Below are 15,519 nucleotides of genomic sequence, written 5' to 3'. Positions count from 1 at the left end.
CAATATATAGAAGAAGAATACATTAGAAAACTCCGGGTAAATGATAGATTAGAGATGGTTTATATTTTTTGTTTTAAAGGTTCCCAGAAAGGACGGCTTCGGTGGCTGTTGAAGTCACAGATGTTAGTAAAATGAAAAATAGGATCACAAAATGGAATAAGGAAGAACATACCAGAGTTGATATACTGCCGTTTGGCGTCGAGATTGACATTGAACCTGTGTTCAAGTTCCAACTTGACACTCTTCTTCGTAACAGTCATCAAATCCGCGGTACGAAGGATATCGCGGATTTCCGCAAGCAGCGAATCGTCACTCGGAAGTCCCGCGAGGTCCACCATCTCCATCTCAGGGCCGCGGCCCAACATCTCCGAAGGAGCGACGGACATGCGAGACCCGGCGAGGCGATTAAGTTCCATTTGAGAAAGAGGTCGGGAGGGGGCAAACCCATATTCAGACGCAGGTGGGTGGTAGGATCGAGTGCCATATGAGAATCCAGAAACCTCTGAACGATCGTCTTGATGGGTTTGCGCTTCCCAAAGCTCGGATTGGTACTCTTCCCACTTTTTCTTAGGTATGGATGAAGGGTCAAACTTGCCCTCGTCTGAAATCACAACTTTACGGCCTTTCTCTCCCGTGACGATACGGGTGTTACCCCAGGTGAAGTCATCCATATGCCAGAAAGAATAAAGCGGAAGACCAAGGGAGAAAACAGGCATGGCGAGGATATAAATGATCATCCAGCCAACCATTTCCCATTTGCGCCGGAGGATGAATATAATAGCCTGTAGACCGTAGATAGCACCAAGCAAGATAAATGCCGTAATCGGGATGAGTGTTGGGTTGATGGCAATAAGGACGATGAGATAAATGACATATGCAACTGTCACGGGCTGGATAATCGTACTCAAAAGATCGACAAAAACGACGAACCTCATGCTGAAACAGCAGAATCCACAAAGTTGTTGTAGAGGAATGAGTTCAATAAGATTGTGAACAGTTGAGTTAATCCATCTCCGGCGCTGGGACATGAACACAGCCCAGCTATCGGGTGCGATAGTCCAGGCATGAGCATTGAAGAGGAACTTGGTCTTGTATTTCGGGTGGTGCTTCAGAAGAAGCGTGGTAAGATAACGATCCTCACCCAAATGGAGGAGATTCTTCATGTGAAGGGTGTCAACGCGGATCTCAGAGTAGGCATCTACCACTTCTCGACTAACGAAAAGAGGTTTTCCTGTGTCGGCAGCTCGAATACGATACATTGTAAAGCAGCCAGGCAAACACGTCACTGACCCGAATAGACTCTCGAAGGCTTTTGTCAAATTATGAGAGATATAGTATTCATAAACCTGGATCATGGTTATTATGGAGGATTTGGCATTGTTGAGTCCTGTTTCTCCACAAAGCCCGATGATGCGCGTATCCTGCATGAATGAAGCAACCATTCGAGTGGCCGCGTCTGGAGCGACCATGGTATCTGCGTCAACTTGGAATATGAACTCGTAGAACGTGGGGTTGACACCAATGATGTTGCGAATTTGGTGATGTATTTCAAGCTCGAGGGGGCTCATGGGATGGTTGTAATGGACACGGTTTAAGAAACGCATTAGGAGCAATTGCGAATCTCTCTTGCCACGATTTCCGGGGCGAGATACTTCCGAAGGCTTGCCAACTTTAACGACAACCAAGAACGGTACGATATGGCCTTGAACCTCATATAACCCGGAGTAAACTTTGCCCATGTTGTGCTGTTTCATTCCTTCTCCCAAACTTTCGAAGCTTAGCGGTTCAGGGTCCACAGTCTCCGGAACGCCCAGAATGTCTAGGACGATCCGGGGCGTCGGCCGATCATTTCCTTGACCGATAATCATGCCATCGCAAATGACAACAAGTAGTTTGCGTTTGTCATCATATTTCATCCGAGCCATTGAGTCGATGGCTCGACGCAGAGACTCTTCATCTTCAGTATACGCTGGCACTTGACAGATAATGAATTTATCGAGATTTTCCGGTAGAGTTTTCTTTCCAAATTGCAACGCGGCGAAGAATTTGAAGGCGATGATGGTGACTAAGAGCAGTGATATCGCGAGAATGAAGTACTGCGCAAATTGACACTGGACAGAATTTCTAGTATCCAACTTCCCAACTTGAAACAAATTGGTTAAGCAGGTTCTCATGGCGCGTTCTCGATTTCCAAGAGGAAGACGCCTAAATAATTCCGAGATATCCTGCCCAGGTCTTTGTTGAAATAAATCCACAACGAGGGGATCCATAAAATTGACATTGACATCTTTCGGGGGATCTTGACCAGGAGGTGCGCGTGGGCTACGGCCGCCTATGACATAGTTTGACAAGTCATACACATAGCCATCTAGGACGGCGATTGACTGATCCTGATCCACAAGTGTCTTCAGATACTGCGGAGAGAAACCAACGTATCCCTTCCTGTAGTTTGCTCTCAACATCCTCATTTGATTCCAATACCAATCCGGCCTAGAATCTTCGGTGAAGGCTCTGAAGTCGTGGTATTTAGCGTTTGGATCATCGTCTCGCGAAACTCTGACAGAGCCCGTTCTATTGACAGACCTGAAGTCCAAGGGGACAGATGGGTCGACGCTGCCATCAACGCCATCACAAAGAGCGCTAACTTGCACGGGGAACAGTTTCGTAGCATCGAGGCCGGCATACTTTTCCAACGCACTTCGAGGAACGATTTTCGGATAGTGTGAAGGTATGTAAGCGCCCAGATCGAATACCTCTCCCCGAATGGCTATATAAGCATCGGTATTTTTTCCGTCGTGGGAGGAGAGTTCATCGGGCGAAAAGACATTTTGTTTCGGGCAAATTAACTGGGGGAAGCCGATGATGAAGAAGACAGCCAAAGCACAACTAAGCCAAATGAGGAGGTTAATCGCGAACTTCTCTCGCCAGGCAATTCGCACGTCCTTGCGCTTCATTCGTCCGAAGAACTTGATAGCAAAATCAGGAATGTAGAAGGTGAGCATATAAACGAGAGCCAACCACCGTTTACGGCTACCAGAAATCACAACGTCATCAACTTCTTCCATTTTCTTCTCATTGCCTTTCTCGGCCATCTGCTCGCGCGTCTCCAAATTTTTGAACATGTCACCAGAATTGAAGGCCGATGCACCCGCGTCAGAACGGCCGTCTATCTCCTGACCCCCAAAGAATCCCTGCTTGGTATCATCTCCGTATATATATGCGCCAGGCGACGGAGATATGTCGGGCGAATTTAGAAGCCGAACCTTCGAGTCTCCGTATGGGCCTTTGGTGCCAACCCCTAGTAGCCCATCTCTGCCGTCATCGGTGCCACCTGCGCTATAGCTGGGGACAACTCGTTCACCAACCCTCGCAACCTCCGCCCAGCATCTTTCGCTTAGAAAGACTCCAGTACTTCCAACTCGTGCTTCGTTTTTTGGCCATCTTCTTTCGTCAACCACCAATTGGCACTTTTCTTGCTCGCTGCCAACTATGATCGATTCTCCATCTGACAGGCCAAGGAATTCACTGAAGGGAAGAAACACGGTAAAATCTGCATTTCGAAGCCGCTGACTGATCTCGGCAATCCCAAAGGTTTGTACTTGTGCTCGCACGCATTTACTATCGAATTGATTCGCGATTCGACGATCGTTGGGTTTCAGGCAGAACACGAAGTAGGGATTCACACTGCCTGCAGCCAGGGACTTATTTATGTTGTCCAATGATACAAGGAATTGAGCAGCAGCACCCTGGCTAGGACCACTTGCAAGAGCTCCCTGCTTACGCTTTTTGGATCCAGACGCGGAACTCGTGCTGCCCGCAATATCGACATCATCATTATCCGCCTGAGCTGCACGAGCAGTAGGTCGGACAGGTCTATCCATTTTGCGTCTTGCCATACTGGGCATTCTAAGAGGCTTCGAGCTAACCTGGGCTTGCACAATAGCCGACTTTTCCTTAGGGTGGCGGATTGTTTGGAGTGCTTCTTGGCCGAAGAGATCTCGCACAAAAGCGCTCCTGGAGGAAGTGATAAGGTTCATTAAGTCGCCAGAAACCAAGTCGCCGTTTTCCTCAACCAACCCCTGGACAGGATAATCGACTTCCCCTGCGAAATGTCTAACTGTAAAATTAGCGGCCTGATTTTTTGAAGCGAAGTTGCTGCCGGGAAGCGTAGCTGTGGCGCTCCCGACAGATATAGCCGGATTTTTGTCCGCAAATCGTTTTCTCAAGCTTTCGAGTAACTGCATATCAGATCGTCCGCGCCTCGTCTGGTCGTCTAGGATAGCTAAAAGCCCATTACCTTGCTTGAGCAGGCCTTTGACAGCATCCGAGTTATCGAAGTAGCTAGTTGGAGGGACGCTAACTTCGTCGATTTCGAGCATGTCTGCCCTGTATTCAAAAAAGCTTCGCAAACAGTAATTATAAAGCGACTCGGTAGCAGCATTGTTCAGGAGCTGGTCCAATGCTGAGCCTGTTGAGGACGCTTGGGAAAAGCCGGGGAAGTCAATAATAGAAATCGTGTTGGCTACCGCGTCCTCAGCAGCACATACACGCTGGTTGATGTTTTCGATTACATATGCAACCAGCAGAGAGTAAAGGGTCCGGGCGAGCTCATCAGCATTATTCCGCGCTCCTTTAGGGTCGAGCATGACAGTCACACGTTCCCGATGAATAGTTTTCGTTTTGTACCCAAGGCTAGCCTCGAGATCATCCACGCTCAATCCGAGGAATGCAGCAATAATTGCCAAAACATCCTTGTTTTTGACAATCGTAACAGTTTCACCACCTTCATGCGAATATCCGCCGCTCTCCTCCGGGCCTGTTGTAGTTGATTGACCAGTAGTAAATTCCAGCTGTCCGATATGCAAGATACACGCAAGAATCTGGCAGATCTCGGCGATTTCACTCCGGGGGAACTCCAATTTGCGTAGAGCGTTTTTGAATTGCTGGAAGCCCTCCGTATCATTAATCCCAACTTTCAGTTGTGTCGGATGGCCAAGATACCGCCACCTCTTATGTGAGACTGTACCGGACGAACGGTTGCCAGAGCCTCCACCAGTGCGGATGTCGATTGCACTGTCCAAACCCAGATGGGTCTTCTCAGCCGGGCTGGTTCCCGCAAGGAGGTAATATAGTACATGGAAACTTCGTTCACCTGTAGGAACGGATGCAATACGGCTTCTTTCCAGCCGGTGATCTAAAAGTTTGCCGCCAATCAAAGTTGGATTGACAGTTGACGAGCCATCATACTGAAGCTCGAAAAACAAACCTGCTTTTGACGCAGTCGGGGTAGTAACCGATTTGGTGGTTGTCAAAGTGTCGAAAACGAAGGCCGCAAGGGAGAGCTTAGCTGAAAGAGGGGTGGATGATAGTGCAAGGAAAGAAGAAAGAAGATGGGAGCGAACGGTTGTCTTCCCGGAGCCAGTTTCACCCCTTCAGGTGGTAAAGAAATTAGCATTTCCAATTCAAACTTCACAGGAGGGGTCATTCTCGAAATTGCGAGGCTTACAGGAAAATGATGGCCTGGTTTTCTCCTCTTCCTCCCAAACGAGCCCAAGCACGCCTAGCCAGGTCGTCTGCTTCCCCCATTGCGCTTCCTTCCCTTTGTCCATCGGGGCCCTGGGTGGAAGATGTGTAGGTGTTCAGGCATATCAATCCTTGAGAGGATAACCGGGCTGTTGGTAGAGACACATGAAATCTAAAAACGAGAAAGAGAGATAAGATTGTTAGAAGATGTTATGAAATCTGACGGGTGAAGAAATCCCTACCTGCTGGCCAGATGAGCCGTGAGATGTGTGTCCGATTGAAGATGCGAAGGAAGCGAAGGTAAGGAGGACTGTGCATGAGCGGGAATGGATCCCGTCCCCGTCAATGAGTGGAGGGCCATGGTCAAGGTCAGCTGCTATTGGGGCACGAAGGCCACTTAGGCTGATGGTAAAGGGTTCAATCAAGCGATAATGACTGTAGGCGACTACTCTCTGCTATCAAGTCGAAAGGGCGCGATATCTCTTTTTAACGATTGGCACCGTACTCGGACATTGGGAATAATAACGAAAGGGGACAAGAATGTCCGTCGAGAAGCAACGAAATGCAACCAACACACAAAATAGCCAATAAACCAAGAACGATAATTTTGCACCCTTCAGTTTCGTGACGGATAAATGAAATACCAACGTCGACAGTCAAGTGAGAGATTTCTCCTCCTCAGCGTCAAAAAAAACGAACGATGACCTTTCCCAAACGCGGAGAGAAGCCAAGGCAAGAAACACGAAAGGGGAGGAGCAAACAAACGAGCGAGTGGCACAGAGGGTAGTATCTCAAGCAGGACGAGAGTTGGAGTTGAGTTGGCTTCAAAACAGTGGTGAGAGGCGAAGAAGAAGAAGATGATGATGATGATGTCCAAGCGAGCGAGTGAACGAGTGAGCGAGTGAACGAGTGAACGAGGTTGAGGTTGCAGCAAAGACAGCGAGCGAGTCCACTGGCAGCCGCCCAAAGGGGAAACATGTAAACTCTTGAATGTGTAATCTGTATTCTATTCTTAAAATTTCTTTGATTTAGTTTCTTACTGTACCACCATACCACCGTATCATGAAATACGGTGACCGTTTTTTACATATATGACCGGGAGCAAATATTCCCAGGCTACGGATTACTACGGCGACTATTCTATTATTACTATTATTATTATGATTACTCCGTATTATTATTATTATTATTATTATTATTATTATTATAAGATCCCTTCCGCTGAGCCAACAGGCGAGTTGGAACTTGGAACTTGGAAATTGGAACTTGGAAACTTGGAAGGCGGCTGGGATCCGCCCGTGCAAGATTTTCCTCTCCGCGGTAACTACGGTACTGACAGGGCCAAGAAGCCCAAGTGCAATGCGTGCCATGCCAATGCCATGCCATGCCGCAGCGCTGTCTCGTCTCGCCCAAACTCACGTCCTTCGTGATCCAAAACAAGTGCCAGACCCAAATCTATTTTAGGCTCAGTCTAGAGCATGACAGAAAGAGCTTAAAAAAAATATGATCCCACTCTTCCCTTGTTCGAGCAAATTATTAATATATAAATTTTCCCACCTGTCAGCTGACGCTAGAAGGGAGCTGAAGCTTGAAGGAGAAAAGGAATAACCCCCATGAGCAAACTCTACATTACGGTTGCGAGTACATATTTCAGCTGATTCTGAACATACTCGGACCGTTGGCAACCTACTACTAACCTGCTCCATGGACATGGGGTAAGACATACATGGGAGAGGGGAGATGTGTCGATGATGATATTTCGGTCTGTACACACGATATGACATGGTTTTCTTGCCACCCTCTTGGTGGGGACTCCAACTGAGACCTTTCGGCTGGGCCCTCGATGCTTGCTCTGAAATATCACCCCGCAGCACTAGCATTCTTTCAGAAAATCGCCCGCCTCATTTGGCAGTTCTGGTATGGGCCAGGATATCATGAAAAAGGCTGTGCATGTGGGTTGCAGTGAAAGAAAATCAATGATGCTCGAGTCATGGCCCCCAAGATCCATGAATAGCGATTCTATTATTTCCCTCCTCCGGGTTGCGTGCTGCTGACATGCCAATCTTCTGTTTTTAGGAAGAACTTTGGAAGGCTCTCAAAAGGTCAAAGATGGAGGTGGATCTTGCTCCCATTTTTTTTTTGGTCTTTTGTTTTAGACAAAATGTGCTGGAGGCCCCTCCCTCACGATCATGATTCCAACTTCAGCACAAGATGTCGATGAATATTAAATGTATCAGTCAGTGCGTGCAACTATCGAGGAACTACGAGGGACAGACCTACAAGTATAACCCAAACTCTTCGCCAGTACTGCTGCTGAGCCTCAGCCAGTTTTTTCGATCTCCATTTTTAGATGTTAAGTGACATGATGCAGAAACTCTTTCTGTCTTCTTTCCGGGGCTTCTTTTCTTCTCTTATTATTAACTTAGCCTCTGGTGTCCCCTTACCTGTGGCGAAATCACCAAAGTTCTTTGTGAGCGTCGTTCGCTTTACGGGGAATCTTCGGGATATGCTGAATGCATTCTTGCCTGATTAACCTCATGCGCAGCCTTACGAACGTTCAGACTCCGTTTTTCCCTTGATGTAGAATGTGGAATACAATACAATACAGTACAGTACAGTAGAGTATAGTACACCTGATACTATAAATACAGGTCGATGGATGGCAAGCCCATGCCAATGGTTTTCGCTGGCGGATCATCGGTGTTCCCCCTAGCCTGGAGGAGAACCATTTCCCGTTGATTGGAATTGATTTGGCAGTAGTGGAGTGGAGCGCGTGTTGTCGTCCCTGAGGCAACTTTGCTCTCGCGCGTCATCCAAATAATACAGCGTAGAGAAGGGGGTGGAGAGTAGGAGGCAAAAAGAACCCGGAGCCTGAGGGCAAGTTGAGACATGGTGATACATATGCTGTCCCTGTTCGAAGAGGCTTGTGTATCACATCTGCTGTCGCTTATGTATCCTTCCTTCCTACTGATCGATTCCTTGCTTAACTGCGATATTTTTAGTGGCCTCAGCACGGACGGGCAAGAATTCTTGGGGGGACGATCAGTTAGTATTACGGCTGTGTATTCTAGCTAGGTTTAGAGAACAATACATGTATTACAGTTTACCGTACACAAACAGGCCCTTGAAACAGCCACCCACCCTATCTGTTCTGTCTGTTTGTCTGTCTGTCTGTTTATCCCTCCACCAACTCCATCTCTTTAGCCAAACCTCAACCTCACGGCCTCATCGCTGAGCCTCCTGCTCTCTCTCGCTTGGTTTTTCTTCTACTATTCCTTTCGTTTATCTGAGTTAGCGACGAGTTGCTTGTTTCGCCTTCGGGCTTCTTGTCCTCGTCCTTCGCTTTCTGCTTACGCCTCCCTCCCTATTCCTCGTTTTTGCCCGCAATTTTTGGTCTCTCGCAATATCAAAGCCCTCTCTCTATCTAACAAAGACCCCGCTTGTAATTTCAGCCGGTGCAGTGACGACAAGGCTATTATAAGCAACGGTCGCGGTTTTTTTCGAGCAGGACGTGTTCCCCTCGTCTTTGCTGCCCGCTCCAAGGGCTGGAGACACATCAACACTTCAAGAATTGGATGGCGGGAAAACTTCCCTCTGGTCACTAATTCGCCGTTAACAACAGCCTCTTTGAGCGTTTGCCGTACCTTGTTCCCATTTTGAGATAGCCATCTGCAAGCAATTATGACGAACCGGTACTCAGTTTACTCGACGACGTCTTCTGCCGCCCTGGGCGCCCGCTCGACTGGTCAACCAGCTGCCCAGGTGTCCAACACAACTCTCCTCAATGCCCTACATACCATATACTCCTCAGGTCAATCATACCAGCTCGACTCCGGTACGGCTTTGACAGTTAACACATGGCTTACTGCCGCAAGTCCTGGGCCGAACGGTGAAGTAGGAGGAACAGTGGACGCAGAGCTCGCGAAACGGGCTTGGGAGCATGCTCGGAGAAGAGCTGAGGATGGGTGTATCGTTTTATGGTTGGAAACCCCCCCCCCTCCCCGTCCCCCTCCTCCCTTCTTTTCTTTTTTCACCCTCCCCTTGCGAAAGGTGCATTGGTATATCATGAATTCGTGCTAACGGTTAGGTTGATAGCTCATCTCACCGATCTACGCCTTCCCTGCTTGCACCATTCTTAGCTAAGCTGCCACTGTCGACCCCATCGACCACTTACACTGCGCTCTCTGTCCTTAAGCCCTTCGTTTCTCATGTTACTCCTTATAGTCCCTCGCAATCTCGCTATTCCGCACTTGCCGTGTCTTATACCTTCACCCTCACTGGCAACGTAACAGAGGTATCACTGGCCTTATCTACCGCCGGCCTTGATGTTTCCAGCGGCCTCCTTAATATTCCTGCAGAAGCTGGCTACCGTGCTTTTGATGTGTTTTACTACCTACTTACATCTGCGTCGACCCCGGCTGAAAGGGAGTTTCTCAGCCTCAAAGATGCCTCGGCATATTCGCTCTTGAACAAATCCAACACATTCGACCCACCAGCATATCTACCAACCGCGGATGATGCAGCTTCTGCCGAAGATTTTAGAGCTTCCCTCAGGGCAATTGGTATCAAAGGCGCCGCACATCGAAGTCTTATTACCATACTAGCTGCTCTATTAAAACTTGGTAATTCTCTGGGATTTTTAATCGACCAGGAGGAACTGGAGGAAATTTGTGAAGATGTTGGAGGTCTTCTAAACCTTGATCCGGAAGTCCTTTTTCACAAGTGCTCCACAGATGATCGTACCATCCTCATCGCGGGCATCTACGAAGCTTTGGTTGATTGGGTGATATCAAAAGCTAACGAGGCCATCTTTAATGAGATTCATAACACCCAGGGTAGCAACTCCAGTGATGGTGGCCATGGCCAGAGGACTCCCTGGTCGGATGAAGAAACGGGCGATACGGCTGGCATCACAGTTATCGAAGTTCCAGATCCGGCCTTGGGAAAGGCCATCGCCCTTAGGGGAGTCTTCGACGACTCTCTCGGTATTAATGCTGAAATGAAGGAAGATGGAATTGAGGTTGTTGCCCCAGGACATTCTGTAATCAAGGAAATGCACAATGCAGTCGCAGAGGTTGAGGCCGATATGGGGGTACAGGGAAGCGCAGCCATCCGTGAACGAGAACAGGCATACGACAGAAAAGGGGGGGTTCTGGAGAAAGTTGGATTGGAACTTGAAATGGGCGCCTTTCTTCGACAGATTTTATATCCTGTTGAAAACGAAGGTATCACTCTTGGCAAGAAGGGCCGTTTTGACCTCAGCGATACTCTAGGAAGCAGCAGAGTTTGGTACCACCTTGCACTGCACCCCACAGACGACTTGCCTGCTACCTTGGCCTCTTTACCATCCGTTACGTCCTCGTGGTCTGCTGGGACTGTCTCTCGTCAGCTTCGTGCATGGAGGCTTCCTGAATGGGCCAACCGCCGGAACAAGCACCTTGACTTCACGGCAGATTTCGACGTAGAGGAATTTGTCGCAAGGTACTCTCGACTCGGGTGCCAGGAAGGGAAGGATGGAGTACAAAGCTGGATCCTTGAAAGAGGGTGGAGCAATGGTGATGTGGTTATCGGCAACGAGAGAATTTGGATGAGAGAAATTGCATGGTGGGAGGCTGAATCAATGCTGGATATGAAACCACAGGATATCCCACAGGACCCCTTCAACCCAGTGATGACTCCCTTTGAGAGTGGATATTCTTCAACCCCACCACCACCACCCAATGCTAGCGGATTTTTTCAACCAGAGACAAGCTTTGGTGGCAGTCATGAAAATCTTATGCATCGGCAAAGCGTGGCAACTATGCCCGCGAGTGCGTTTGGAGGACCTCGTTCCATCGCGCCTACTGTTGGCCAACCTGGCCAACCCGCACCTGGGGACTACGGTCTTGGTCCAAAGGGAGATGACCGAAAACACGATGCCCAATACTACGATCAAGATCTTGGGACATTCACCGGTCAAATTGATGCAGAATATGGTGACCCCAAAAAGATCGAGCAGAAGAAAATTCCATTGTCTCGGCGTGCTTGGGCCGGCTTCGCTTGGGCGGTGACTTTCTGGATTCCTTCGTTTGTCCTTCGGTACGTTGGCCGTATGAAACGCCCAGATGTTCGAATGGCCTGGAGAGAAAAGGTTACTCTCATGGCTTTAATCCTTCTCCTAAACGCCACGATTGTTTTCTGGATTGTCGCTTTTGGAAATCTACTTTGTCCCAATAAAGACAAAGTATGGTCTGAGAGAGAAGTCAGTTTTCACCAAGGGGATAATGACTACTACGTCAGTATCCATGGGGTGGTGTATGACATTAGCAGGTTTTGGAGAGTTCCACACGCTGTAACGAGAGACACTTCCAGGGTTAGAATGGACCCTTTCCGCGGCTTGAACCTGGATGCTTACTTTCCTATTCCACTGACTGTGGCATGTCGCGGCTTCAACATAGCCGACACTGTTAGTCTCCGCAACAACAAAACTGATGCCGTTGTATATCCAAATGCACTCCACGCCTCTGGTCCTCTAAATGAGCGTGACCCCAATTCCAAATTGCACGATATCAACTGGTATGACAGAGAATTCTCACCGAGGATCAGGGAGTATTACAAAGGAGATGTGGTCTGGAATAACAAGGAATTACGGAAACAAGCAGAAGAGGACGAGCGGCGATGGGTTGTACTCCGAGATGAAGTGTTTGACCTAACAGACTATTTTTACACCCTTAAGGCGATGAACAATCTCGCAGCCTACGATTTCCTACCAGAGAAAGTTACCAAGTTGTTCTTAAATAACCCGGGCGAGGATATTAGCGACAAGTGGGAGAATAGTGTTGAGTTCCAGAACAGTTATTGGTGTCTAAGGCACCAGTTTTATGTTGGTAGAACCGACTTCCGACAGACAGCCAGATGCCAGGTGAACAATTACATCCTGCTTGCATTCACTTGCATACTGGCTGGTGTTATTCTCATCAAATTCGTTGCTGCGCTCCAGCTTGGTACTAAACGACGGCCTACGATGCAAGACAAGTTTGTCATATGTCAGGTGCCGGCATACACTGAGGGAGAAGATCAACTGCGGAAAGGCCTTGACTCCCTTACAGCTCTCCAGTATGACAATAAACGCAAGCTTATTTTTGTGATTTGCGATGGTATGATTGTTGGAGGGGGTAATGACCGACCCACCCCAAAAATTGTGCTGGATATTTTGGGTGTCGATCCGAAGATCGATCCTCCTGCCCTTCCATTTAAATCTGTGGGCGTAGGAAGCGACCAACTCAACTATGGGAAAGTGTATTCCGGCCTTTATGAATTCGAAGGCAATGTTGTACCTTACATTGTTGTCGTCAAGGTTGGAAAGGAGTCCGAACAAACCAAGTCGAAACCAGGGAACCGTGGAAAGCGAGACTCTCAAGTTTTAATTCTCAGTTTCCTAAACCGGGTACACCATCGTTCAGCAATGTCACCACTCGAACTTGAAATATTCCACCAAATCAACAATGTTATCGGAGTTGATCCTGAGCTTTACGAGTATCTCCTCATGGTTGACGCTGACACAAGTGTGAAAGAGGATTCTTTGAACCGACTTGTGGCAAGTTGTGCGAATGATTCGAAAATTGCCGGTATCTGCGGCGAAACTAGTTTGGAGAACGAAGAGCGCAGTTGGTGGACAATGATTCAAGTTTACGAGTACTATATTTCCCACCACCTGGCAAAGGCTTTCGAGTCTTTGTTTGGCAGCGTTACTTGTCTTCCTGGATGGTACGATAAATGTCTTCGTTTCCCCTTTTCTTTATTTATGGCGTTGGTTCGCTAACTTTTCTTAGCTTCTGCATGTATCGTCTTCGGACTGCTGATAAAGGTCGTCCATTGATTATTTCGGATAAGGTTCTGAGTGAATATTCTGACATAGACGTTGATACACTGCATAAGAAGAATCTTTTGGCCCTTGGAGAGGATCGATATCTGACAACCTTAATGACCAAGCATTTCCCGAACATGAGGTATAAATTCATCCCGGACGCATACGCCAGCACTGCAGCTCCAGAAACATGGAGCGTTTTGCTATCCCAGAGACGTCGCTGGATCAATTCCACCATACACAATTTAGCAGAATTGATGTTCCTTCCAGACTTGTGCGGTTTCTGCTGCTTCAGTATGAGATTCGTGGTGTTTATTGATCTTTTTGGAACGATTATCCTCCCAGCGACCTGTGCTTACTTGGTCTATATCATTTACCTTGCTGCAACCAACAGTGGCCAATTCCCGATTATTTCGATTGCAATCATTGCCGGTGTTTACGGGTTGCAGGCAATTATTTTTATTATAAAACGCCAGTGGCAACATATTGGGTGGATGATAATCTACATCCTTGCTTTCCCGATCTACAGTTTCATTTTACCTCTCTACTCGTTCTGGAATCAAGATAATTTCTCGTGGGGAAGTACTCGCATCGTTATCGGCGAGAAGGGAGACAAACGCGTCATTGCCGTTGAGGATGAAGGGTTCGATCCAAGATGCATTCCTCTGCAACGCTGGGATGATTACGCGCTTGCCAACAACCTCCCAGGTCGCCGGGGAAATTTGCCTTCTGGGCAGGAAAAGTTCTACCAGCCAGTGTATGCTGATGACGCTGCCATGGAGATGGATGATATGCACTCAACATATTCTTCAGTGAAACCAGCGTCAACTATCCTTACCCCCTTCCCTACCCAAGGACCCCATGGACCGTACATGACTCCGCACTCCACAAGTCCGTTTGGCGGCAATATACCTGGCAATAGAAACTCGCACATGTCATCGTTCTCACGGTACACGGAGCAGCCCCTTGGCGCTCGCAGTCAAAACCATTTGTCCATGGGCAATCTTAGCAGCTACCATGATAATCCAGCAAGCGCAAGCCGGTTCAGCGGGTTTGGGCCAGTGGGAACCGAGAGTCACCTCGGAGTTCCTCAGCGGCAAAGCATGCGCAGCCCACTGGGTATGACTCGACCAGTGAACACCATGGTGGATTTCAGAACCCCACCAAGTTTAGGGCCAGATGAGGCAACTATTACGGAGGCTATTCAACACTGTCTGTCCGAGGTGGACTTGGATACCGTGACCAAAAAACAAGGTTCGTATTGCTAACTATACGTTCGCGATTCCCCTCTTTCTTTTTTCGTCTATATTTTTGTTTATCTAACGATTTTGTGACTGCAGTTCGTGCTCTTGTTGAACAACGATTGCAGACGACATTGACCGGCGATAAGAAGTCATTCTTAGACCGCCAGATCGATACCGAACTTGCCAATATGTGAAAACCAGAACCGTCGATTTATTTTCGGGCTCGAGCCTGGACACATCGGGTCCATGCCCGCTTTTAACGACTCTGCTCCGTTAAATTCATTTTGTTCTTGGATTTACTTTAATTATTCTCATGTCTTGACGGAGGTTTACCATCTATCTTTGCTATTTTACTTCATCTTTTATATGTTTATTACTATTTGGTCTCTCTCTCTCTCTCTCTCTCTCTTTTTTTTTTTTTTTTTTTTTTTTTTTTACCGTAATGTGGGTGCTAACTAGTTTGTCCCTTATTTGGTATGTCTTTGTGGTATTTTATTCTAATTTTCCACCTTGTTTATTCGATTTCCCCCCTTTTTTGTTCGCCCCGAGCGCGCGTGTGTCTTGTGTATGTCTTCTTCCTTGCCTGTCATATATTGTTGTAATGTTTTGGGAAAGCAGGAATTTCAGGAAGTCAAAAACACATCACGTCCGCTATCAATATGAGATGAATATGTTCATTCTCAATCGTACGCATACATATATACTAATAATATCTTTATAATAATTACATGCATCATTGATACTAGCCCTATTTTGGTTCCTCTAACTATTATTTCCTTTTTAATTTATGCTCTCTTTGAATTCTGTTGCATTTATTCTTGTTTAGTTTCTCGCCATCTTTCGTGTCTTCATTCCTTTAGTTCTCAGATTGAATTTGCTGGATCGGCTGTTGCTCCAAGCCGCTTT

At 47.5% G+C, this 15,519-nt stretch overlaps 2 protein-coding genes across 2 annotated transcripts; one reads left to right on the top strand and one right to left on the bottom strand.

Moving 5' to 3' along the window:
* Positions 1–73: 73 nt before the first annotated feature.
* BDBG_03234 (chitin synthase) lies at positions 74–5,884 on the bottom strand (the record flags this gene model as incomplete). The annotated part of the gene is made up of 4 exons (XM_002626024.2): positions 74–105; positions 173–5,430; positions 5,507–5,695; positions 5,766–5,884. The coding sequence occupies 4 exons, from the start codon at positions 5,882–5,884 to the stop codon at positions 74–76; spliced, it is 5,598 nt and encodes a 1,865-aa protein (XP_002626070.1).
* Positions 5,885–7,031: 1,147 nt separating this feature from the next.
* Positions 7,032–15,022, top strand: BDBG_03232 (chitin synthase). Its single transcript, XM_031721165.1, has 4 exons — positions 7,032–9,503; positions 9,619–13,269; positions 13,335–14,623; positions 14,710–15,022. Exons 1-4 carry the CDS (start codon positions 9,205–9,207, stop codon positions 14,805–14,807), a joined length of 5,337 nt encoding a protein of 1,778 aa, XP_031577612.1. The 5' UTR covers positions 7,032–9,204; the 3' UTR covers positions 14,808–15,022.
* Positions 15,023–15,519: the final 497 nt, after the last annotated feature.

This window comes from Blastomyces gilchristii, assembly GCF_000003855.2.
Source record: "Blastomyces gilchristii SLH14081 genomic scaffold supercont1.5, whole genome shotgun sequence".
In the NCBI taxonomy this organism is placed as follows: Eukaryota; Fungi; Ascomycota; class Eurotiomycetes; order Onygenales; family Ajellomycetaceae; genus Blastomyces; species Blastomyces gilchristii.
This window is presented reverse-complemented; position numbering and strand designations above follow the sequence as displayed.

Bases quoted from the DNA above. Each gene is read 5' to 3' on its own strand.
- BDBG_03232 (XM_031721165.1), top strand. From the start codon at position 9,205: ATGACGAACCGGTACTCAGTTTACTCGACGACGTCTTCTGCCGCCCTG. The intron at 13,270-13,334 runs GTACGATAAATG...AACTTTTCTTAG, and splicing joins GTTACTTGTCTTCCTGGATG to CTTCTGCATGTATCGTCTTC. The intron at 14,624-14,709 runs GTTCGTATTGCT...TTGTGACTGCAG, and splicing joins TACCGTGACCAAAAAACAAG to TTCGTGCTCTTGTTGAACAA.